This window comes from Micromesistius poutassou, assembly GCF_964030765.1.
Source record: "Micromesistius poutassou genome assembly, chromosome: 12".
Lineage (NCBI taxonomy): Eukaryota > Metazoa > Chordata > Actinopteri > Gadiformes > Gadidae > Micromesistius > Micromesistius poutassou.
Genome location: NC_140282.1, coordinates 9,930,898 through 9,941,432, shown reverse-complemented (window position 1 = coordinate 9,941,432; position 10,535 = coordinate 9,930,898). Strand labels below are relative to the sequence as shown.

The 10,535-nt window shown below is 47.9% G+C and overlaps 1 protein-coding gene across 1 annotated transcript in view; it reads left to right on the top strand.

Moving 5' to 3' along the window:
• LOC311356175 (protein GREB1-like) overlaps positions 1–6,418 on the top strand; it is a gene marked incomplete at its 5' end in the record, with an annotated part of 15,729 nt that extends 9,311 nt beyond the window's left edge. The window contains 9 exons of the mRNA XM_084475932.1: positions 19–170; positions 714–875; positions 1,478–1,682; positions 2,252–2,414; positions 2,928–3,046; positions 3,789–4,021; positions 4,545–4,745; positions 5,071–5,209; positions 5,964–6,418. Coding sequence (XP_084332058.1) covers positions 19–170; positions 714–875; positions 1,478–1,682; positions 2,252–2,414; positions 2,928–3,046; positions 3,789–4,021; positions 4,545–4,745; positions 5,071–5,209; positions 5,964–6,127 — 1,538 coding nt within the window. The 3' untranslated portion in view covers positions 6,128–6,418. The remainder of the gene's footprint in view (positions 1–18; positions 171–713; positions 876–1,477; positions 1,683–2,251; positions 2,415–2,927; positions 3,047–3,788; positions 4,022–4,544; positions 4,746–5,070; positions 5,210–5,963) is intronic.
• Positions 6,419–10,535: the final 4,117 nt, after the last annotated feature.

Below are 10,535 nucleotides of genomic sequence, written 5' to 3'. Positions count from 1 at the left end.
ATGACCATCTCTTCTCTCTCTTCTCCCCCTCAGCCGAGCCGCCGCGGCAGGAGGACGTGTACCTGCGCCGGCGGACCTCCAGGATGAAGCTGTCCAAACACGCAGCCTACAACACCTACCACCACTGTGAGCACTGCCACCAGTACATGGGCTTCAACCCCCGCTACCAGGTCAGAGGACCCTCGGGCCGGGGGGGGGGGGGGGGGGGGTGTCTGTGTCTGTGTGTCTGTGTGTGTGTGTGTTTGTGTGTTTGTGTGTGCGTGTGTGCGTGTGCGTGTGCGTGTGTGTGTGTGTGTGTGTGTGTGTGTGTGTGTAAAAACACACTTACACACACACACACACACACACACACACACTTACACACTCACACATTTCCAATCATATTCAAGGCCTAATTGTTATGTATTTTTGTATAAAGGCATTATTTTCCTAATTAACACCCATGTTAATTACACAAGATGGGATGGGTAAAGATGTGAATACCATAGTCAATGTAACATTACTATTAACTAATACTGTCTATCTATCATTCAGCAACATGTCATGAGTGATGGCTAGGGGTCACGTCGTAGTTTAGTCTATGTTTTGATCTTTCCACATTTCATGTTGCTGCTCATTAGACTTACAGTATGTATGATTGAATCTTGAATCATTTTCTTGACTCATTCCTATAGACAGTTTCGGTATCCTAACATCTGTTCTCCGCTCTCCAGATGTGCGAGTCCTCGCTGCACACCTTCACCTTCTCCCACCTGCAGCTGGGAGACGAGATCCAGCTCTTCTTCATCATCCCCAAGTCCAAGGAACACTACTTCAGCTTCAGCCAATCAGGAGGCCAGCTGGAGAGCCTCAGACTGCCCCTCACCTCTGAATGGGTATGTAGTTTGAGGGACGTGATTGGTCCTTTCACAGGAAAATGGGAGGTTTGAGAAGCTACAATGTGAAATCGAAACTCCAGAGAGTTTTGTATGTTGTTTTGTGACGCCATCTAACATGAGTTGATGCCTTCAAAAGTGAAATGTAAAAACATTATAATTTGCTAGACTCAACATTGTTAAGTGCATAGTGTAGTAATAGTAGTAGTAGTAGTAGTAGTAGTAGTGCAGTGTATTTATATCCACTAGGTGGTGGTAGAGACAATGCTTTTCAATTGTAGTCTCATAAAAGACGGATCATATTCATACAGCCTGTAGCGATTGACATTGTCAAGAATAATAACTTCATGCTTGTGGGTTGAGACACAGGTGTAAAGCAAAAAATATGAATATCTTCCTTGGGTGGCTGGAGCAGATTAGTAGTCTTTTACTTTTTATAAAGTAACTAAGTAAAACAAAACTTGTGATAAAAAAACATTATAATGCAGGTGGAGGGACTGATGATGAAATATAGCTATCTAGCTAACTCTTACATTGAGCTTACTCTGTCATCTAGCTAAATCTATCCTCTTGGTAACTCTGGTGTTGTGTTTTGACCTCAGAGCCCCGACTGCATCAAGAGCCCCATCTTCATGCCCACCACGGGCCGTCACGAGCACGGCCTGTTCAACCTGTTCCACGCCATGGACGGCGCTGCGCACCTGCACATCCTGGTGGTCAAGGAGTACGAGATGCCCGTCTACAAGAAGTACTGGCCCAACCACATCATGCTGGTGCTGCCCAGCGTCTTCAACGGAGCCGGCATAGGTAAGGATGAGGTGGAGGTGGTGGTGGAGGTGGTGGTGTTGGTGGATAAGGTGGTGGTGGAGGTGGTGGTGGTGGATGAGGTGGTGGTGGAGGTGGAGGTGGTGGTGGAGGTGGATGAGGTGGTGGAGCTGGTGGTGGTGGTGGAGGTGGTGGTGGTGGATGAGCTGGTGGTGGTGGTGGTGGATGAGATGGTGGTGGAGGTGGTGGTGTTGGTGAAGGTGGTGGTGGTTGATGTGGTGGTGGAGGAGAAAAAAATGTATAATAAAAAAATGTATAATAAAATGTATTATCAATTTACTACGTTTCCTTTTTATGATCTATTTTTTTATGATCTATTTTATCATCCGTTGTTATCCGTCGCTATGACATATGATATACATAATCGATCACACAACAGCGCTATAGAGTTCTCCCTGTAATCTGTTCTCTCTCTCTCCTCAACAAGCTCTCTTCACCCCAGCCCTCCCGGCTCTATGCCAGCGCTTTCCCGCCAGAAACAAACTCTAATCAAAAGTGGCCCCTCCCAGTCCTGACCGCTATCTCCCGCCCTGTGGTTCTACGTCCACCAGGTGCCGCCCACTTCCTGATCAAGGAGCTGTCCCACCACAACCTGGCCCTGGAGCGGTCCCGCCGGCAGGAGGGCGGCGGGCCCCCGGGGGACGTGTGGCCCTTCGTGGTGGTCGCCGACGACTCCTGCGTCATGTGGAACGCGGTGGACATCGACGCGCGCGGGTACGACTGCGACGCTACGCTGCGTTATTTTTTTGTATTGTATTGTCTTCTTTTTTTGTATTTTTATGGCTTATGGATAAGGCTTTCGTTGTTTATTGTTGAGGGAAAAGAAATCTGTTTTAAATAAAATAATGTAATAACTAATCTTGGTAGATATATGTTTTATAGTAACATAAAATGTATGAGCTTTTGCTGCTATTACTAAACAAATTATATCTACCAAGATGTTTTGAGTTGAAAAGGTAACTTGAGAAATTAATATTTGGCATTTTTTTAATTAAAAGGTCATTTTTAAGTTTTACTTCAAAATTTGCTCTTGCTTAAAAAATATGCCAAATATGAATGTCTTAAGATGACAATTGACCATAACAACTCCATTCTAGAATGTGAAGATTAACTTGTTGTTATGAAACAAGGCGAGGAAGGTCTGCCCTCTTTTATCAATTATTCATAAGCAGGAAGACCACACGTGACTCCTCCTCCTAACGCCTCTGGTGTCTGTCTGTCCCTCAGCGGCCAGGTGGAGCGCGGGGCGTCTCTGAAGCAGGTGCTGCAGACCATGGAGGCCTGCCCCGACCTCGCCCACCTCGGCCTCTGTGGCCTCAGGAAGTGGAACAGCCGCGGGCTCAAAGGTCAGAGGTCGCTCTCGGATACCGTTCGATACCTTTACCTCTCTAAGAGAAAATTAATGAACTGTAAAACGTAGCAGGAGAGAAGCCGTCCGTCCCATGATGAGTAGAGGCTCTGTGGGCAGGTGCCTTAGGATTTGCATGTCCAGAATAGACTTGAGTCTTACAATACAATGCAGACGGAAAACAACAGCCCCCCTTCAACATCCCGCTCTACTGGTTCCGCTGCAAATATCCAGCGAAATACGCTCAACCTCTGCTTCAGCTGAAGACCTTTAAAAGCAGTCTTAGTGTCCAGTACACGGTCCACTGTGTCCAGTACATGGTCCACTGTGTCCAGACCAGTACACGGTCCAGTGTGTCCAGACCAGTACATGGTCCACTGTGTCCAGACCAGTACACGGTCCACTGTGTCCAGACCAGTAGAGAGTCCACTGTGTCCAGACCAGTACACGGCCCAGTGTGTCCAGACCAGTACACGGTCCACTGTGTCCAGACCAGTATAGGGTCCACTGTGCCCAGTACACAGTCCACTGTGTCCAGTAGAGTCCACTGTGTCCAGACCAGTACAAGGCCCACTGTGCGCAGTGTCCAGTACAGAGCCCACTGTGCCCAGTACACGGTGCACAGTGTCCAGTACAGAGTCCACTGTGCCCACTGCAAGGATCCAGTGAATGTCCATGAAGAGTGAACATAGTAGTCACCACTACTATGTCCACATTGTAAACGTTATCACCGACCGCAGGTCACCGGAGCCGCGAGCCGTTCCACCGCGGCCAGCTCCACGACTTCCTGCTGGTCAACGTGGACCTGTGCCGGGACGTCCCGTACGACCAGCATCGCTTCAGCTGCCACGACGTGGACTTTGCACTGCGGGCCCACAGCGCTGGCCTGCTGCTCTGCCGCTTCAACGGCTTCAGCGTCATGAAGAAACAGATCGCCATCGGAGGGTACCGCACCTTCATCATCAAGACCAAGGTACGCACACACACACACACACGCACGTGCGCACATGCACGCACACACGTACGCACGCACACACACATACAGAAGACGACACTCGCATTTAATGTACTCACTTATTGCATGTTGTATGCCCTGGCACATAATGCACGCTCTTATTGTAAATAGCGCTTAGCTTTGTGTAGCATCTTATCCCAGCTATCTCTGTTGTATACAGGGAATGGGTTAACCTAGTGTCTGTTAGTGCTTGGTACTTGGTTCAATGAACATCCTTTCAGTACCAACAGAGATATATTGTTGTTCCTCTTTCTTCTGACAAATGTACTGATTGTAAGTCGCTTTGGATAAAAGCGTCTGCTAAACGCCCTAAATGTAAATGTAAAGTGAGAACTTAACGGCATGTTGTGAAGAATGGGAGAGTTGTGACTTAGCCAAGCGAGCATTATTTAGCCGATAAAAAACAATGAAACAAACTTAAACATAAACTTCAAATGAATCAAAAGTCCTCATCTATGTCCCCATGTGCCCGCCCCTCCAGATGACGGACGTGCCCACCTCCGTGGGGCCCCTGCAGTACGTGTGCGCCCCCGACAGCAAGCACCTCTTCCTGGCCACGCCCGCCCGCCTGCTCCTGGAGCGCTACCTTCAGCACACGGGCCACCAGCTGTTCCCGCTCAGCACCCGGAGCCACGCCCACCCCGTCCTGTCCGTGGACTGCTTCCTCAACCTGGGGCCCGAGGTACGGACTACACATACACACTAACACACTAACGCACGCACACACACACGCACGCACGCACGCACACACACACGCACGCACGCACGCACGCACGCACGCATACGCACGCATGCACACTCACACACACACACACACACGCACGCACACACACACGCACGCACGCGCGCACGCACGCACAAACACCCACTCAAACTCACACACACATACACACACTCACAAACCCCCAATCACACAAAACAATCACACAAACATACACCCACACACACACCCACCCTAACCCTCCCCTCCGCTCCGCCCCTCACACACCACCCCCCCCCTCCTCCAGGTGACGGTGTGCTTTGTGAGCTCCAGGCCTCACTCCATCAACCTGAGCACGGCCGGGCTGCTCTTCAGCGGCCTGCTGCTCTGCTTCACCGACTCCTGCGTCACGCCCTCCTTCCTCAAGAAGTTCACCTTCCTCCAAGGTACACACACACACACACACACACACACACACACACACACACACACACACACACAGACAGTCGCTCACGATCACACACGCGCAGATTATCACTCTAAATGATCACACACACAGACACACTATATCACACACATGCACCCAAACCTATAATACGATTTAACCATGAACAAGAATTTAAAAAGTATAAAACATTTGAAATAAGGAAAACGTGTCTGAAAAATATATCAAATACACACAAAGGCCACAGTGGGTAAAATACTCCATACATAAGTGTACGTACTATATACTACATACTATATACATGAGTACAAACTGACACATCCATCCTTCTGTCCCCTTTTCATTCCTTCCCACTTTCAAAACCCCTTCATCCTTCCCACAATGCTTTGCTCTCCCCACCCACCTCCGTCTGCCCCCTGACCTGTCTCACCTCCGTCTCCCCCCTGACCTGTCTCACCTCCGTCTCCCCCCTGACCTGTCTCACCTCCGTCTCCCCTCCCTCCCTGTCTCACCTCCGCCTCCCCCCTGACCTGTCTCACCTCCGTCTCCCCCCTGACCTGTCTCACCTCCATCTCCCCTCCCTGTCTCACCTCCATCTCCCCTCCCTGTCTCACCTCCGTCTCCCCTCCCTCCCTGTCTCACCTCCATCTCCCCTCCCTGTCTCACCTCCTTCTCCTTCCTGACCTGTCTCACCTCCGTCTCCCCTCCCTCCCTGTCTCACCTCCGTCTCCCCTCCCTCCCTGTCTCACCCCCAGGGGCGACCCTGTGTGTGATCTGCGCCGACCGCAGCTCGCTGCGCCAGGCCGTGGGCCGGCTGGAGCTGGAGGACGAGTGGCGCTTCCGGCTCAGCGACGAGTTCCAGACCGCCAACGCCAAGGAGGACCTGCCGCTCTTCTTCCTGACCGGGAAGCACATCTAGCTCCTCCCACTCCACATCTAGCTCCTCCCACTGCACATCTAGCTCCTCCCACTGCACATCTAGCTCCTCCCACTCCACATATAGCTCCTCCCACTCCACATATAGCTCCTCCCACTCCACATATAGCTCCTCCCACTGCACATCTAGCGCCTCTCACTCCACATCTAGCTCCTCCAATGATACTTCCTCACATGTATAGCTCCTCCCCCTCTTCTTGCTGACCCGGGAACACATCTAGCTCCTCCCACTCCACAACTAGCTCCTCCCACTCTTCTTCCTGACCGGGAAGCACATCTAGCTCCTCCCATTCCACAACTAGCTCCTCCCATTCCACAACTAGCTCCTCCTCCTCTCCTTCCTGACCAGGAAGCACATCTAGCGCCACATGTACAGCTCCTCCCACTCCAATACATAGCTCCGCCCACGCTTCTTCCTGACCTCATAGTGCTGCCCATTGGTAGGAACTCCACCCACGTCTGACTCATCCAAACGTCAGTGACTCCTCCCACGTCTGACTCCTCCTACATTGGACTCCTCCCACTTCTGGCTCCTCCTACACCAGAGTCTTCCCGCCATATAACTCCCACTTCCAGTTCCCTACACATCGGACAACTCTCCCATATGACTCCTCGCACAACTACCTGGCTCCTCCCACTACTGGGGGGACCCTGAACTGTGTCTTCTCTCCCCACTAAAGACACTCCACGTGAAGGGGGGGAGGGACGGGGGGGGTAGTTGATGGCCTGTGGCATGCGTTACCATGGAAACCATGATTTCATCACAGGTGACATGTTAACAAAAACAAAAGGATTCTTGATGTCTGCTACTTAGCAGTGTACACACACACACACACACACACACACACGTGTATGTGGAAATTAAAAGGACAAAGATCATGTGCAGAATGTACACGCACACACAGACACACACACACACACACACACACACAACACAAACACACACAGTGCTGTAAACACACATGTCTGGTGTGGTCGTGGTCTGGCTAGACCGGTCTGACTGGTGAGCAGGACCTTAGACCACATCAGACCTGAGTCCCCCCTCGGTCACGTGACTGTGATGTTTACACGTTCAGTCGTCATTCACACCTTCCAAGAAAGACGGTGGTGAAGATTGGTGAAGATAGGAAGAAGAACAATTATTAATTGAGAATTGTGCATTAGGATGAATCATGTTGACATGTCCGTGCGAGTAAGATCCAAAATTCAAAAGATTGAAAAAGATTTAATACGCACACAACTCACCATACTGTAATTATTAGTTCAATTGCCAAGATAAAAACCGTACAATCATATAGGAAACATGTCTTGGTGAAGAGTTGACTGTTTATCTTCCAGCTAAGGTAGAAGATTATGAATATAGCGAGGTCCATTCATGGCCAGATGTAGTTGTTTGGTCAGTCACTACCTTTAACTATACACAGCTCTTTGTGCACAGATTAACCTGTCAAAGTTATTAAGGTTTTATTAATACCTTTGGGTGGCTGTAGTCGTTTATTTGTTTGTTCAGGGTTATTGTTCAGGGTTTTGCCGCGGGACATGGCATCGTGTGTCAAATAATTTATTCCAATAACTAATAACTGCCATCTGCACACTTCCTGGGAATTACATGCAGTTATAAGGTGTGAACACAGTCAGTACTAACTGCTATCACTGTAGCGGTTTTTCCTCTAGTGTTTCTTAATGCTGTTTTTTCACAGCAGTAAAAAACATTTTTTTTAATAGTGTTTTAATAGGCCTACTATTTTGATATTCCTACTTGGTTTGAAAATGAGGAATATCGAAGTACTTATCTACTTTTTGAACGAGGTTTGAAGAGATAACTTTGATATTGTTAATTTAGAAAAATAACTCAGTATTGGAAGCAGTTTATAATGTGCTATAATGTGTGTGCCTCCACTTGTATAAATGTAAATACTATTTCCTCTCGTCTTGAGTTAAAATGACGGGGACAACAGATTGTTTTGTGTGTCCATTTCTCAGCTGCAGGCTATTTTATACTGTGTATGGTTCTAATGACACACATTTGTGTCATTACTAAACTGTTTTGCCTTCTCGAATACCTCATATGAATGTGTTGAAGCTGGAATACAATGTTTGTATGCAGTATGCAGCCCAGCTCTGTAGGATGTGTAAACACAGAACAGGGTAAATAAATAAAGATTGCACGGTCTTCTAACAATTTGTCTTTTTCTTTTCTACCAGCTGAGGGGCCAAGATCCCAACGTTGAAGTTATTGATCAACCAATGTATATTGAGATTCACTCCTTTACCAGACACTCGTATCCAATGCACCTCACAAGTGAGAAATATGTAATACATATACAAAAAAACAATGTCATTGGATGACAGCATACTTGTAATTCATCGTGACCCAACTATCACTGTTGTGATGCCATCTTTAGCTTCTGGTTTACCTTGACTATTAGCATGAGCGCAGTAAGAGTCCCGGTCTCTCCCACTAAACCTTAGCTTCTATAGCATTTTTATAGTTCAAGACAATATGGTGAGATGATGAGACCATAGCCTGTTAAATATTATATCATACACATATAATGTGTAGCTGTTACTGTAATGGGGAAGACTATGTGAGATCAGCATTGCAGCACATATCATGTAGCACATAGCTTGGAGCAACAGTTGACACATAACTGTTTTCCCTCCAGCAGGGACCAGCAGGGTATTCATGTCACACATGTAGTCGCAGTGAGTTCCAAATGACTTTTGGCTGAGGTAGGTCTACCGGAGCGCCAGGAATCAGATGTCAAGAACACCCCAGAAGCTTCTCAGAACTTGTGTGCGTTGCCTTCTACCATCTTAACAGGTGTGTGTGTGTGTGTGTGTGTGTGTGTGTGTGTGTGTGCGCATGTGTGTGTGCGTGTATGTTTGTTTGTGTACGTGTGTGTGTGCGCGTGTATGTTTGTTTGTGTGTATGTGTATGTTTGTGTATATATGTATGTGTGTGTGTGTGTGTGTGTGTGTGTTTGTGAGTAAGTGGGGTAGCGTTCAGCAACAGCGTCACTCTCTAGTTTCTGCTAAGCACTCTCTAGTTTCCCCCAAGCGCTCTCTTCCAAGAACACATTTGTTGCTAAAATGAGTCCCAAAACTCTCACTTTATATGGGCCGTGAAACATCCAGTGACCAGACGTGCTCACAATCATTCCCGAGAGATAGGAGCTTCAGAACACCACCTGGTCCATCCTGAGGTCACTCTGTCAAAGGCCGTAGAAGAAACTACAGAACTTAAACCATGGTTAAGATACGTGCGGTATATTATAGCACGGCGGGAAGAAATATCAAATTCAAAACCTTTTACAAACGTACCAAGTTATTTCACTGTAGATGTTTGAGCGTGAATTTCAGGTTACTATTCTGAGGAGCATCCAGAGGTGACTTCCCCTGAGGAAATCTTAGGGTCTGGACGCAGGACATCGGGGGGGGGGGGGTCTCGGTGCCTGAACGAGATGCTGCGTGTTGGGCCGTCTGAGGAGGTCGGTCGAGGACGGCTGGATCATGCAGACAGGGGGCCCACGGACGAGAGACTACGAGCGATGACCCTCCACCGGGGCGGCCCCAATGACAGCTGGTCCTGGGTAACGCAGACACTCATCTACATTCATGTGTGATAAGTCATTAGTCGCGGCAGAGACTCTTGTCCAAAGCGACTTAAACGCTGAGGCTGAGAGCGCTCAGAGCATGAGGTCAACAGCGGAGAAACTGCCAAGATGTGACATGCCGCACGACCATGGTTCTAACAGCTGGCAACTAAATGAATAGAGTACAGAGCACAGGAATCAGAACACAAGGTTTCAGTTGTTTTTTAAAAGGTTATTTAGTGGTAGTCCAGTACGTAGTCGGAGATAGGATGTTTAAACAACACGCTTGCTAGCATGGGAGATAAGTTGTTGAGCTGTTCAGTCCCGTGTATCTAACTGTGCCACTAGAAAGAATGATTTATTAGAAAGAGTATTTATTAGAAAGATTGATTATCTGGTTTAGTTTTAGAACCTGTTTATGGCTTATGTCGTCATACGTTGTACAGGAACACTTGACAGTTGTTGTTGTTGTTGAATCGGAGTGTGTGTGTGTGTGTGTGTGTGTGTGTGTGTGTGTGTGTGTGTGTGTGTGTGTGAATGTGTGTGTGTGTGTGTGTGTGTGTGTGTGTCGACACTTCTCCATCAAATCATGATCGTATCAGTTTTATTTTAATGTGACACGTAATTAGGCCTACGATTCATCACTGTCCTTACTCCAAAATACAGAATGCGTGTGTGTGTGTTGGCCCAGTATCAGTTGAACAGAAAAGTGACTTGATTAAAACATTGCCATGTGTTTTCTAATTATTTAAAACTGTCAAATGTTTGTCTTCACGATTAATACATGAAACATTA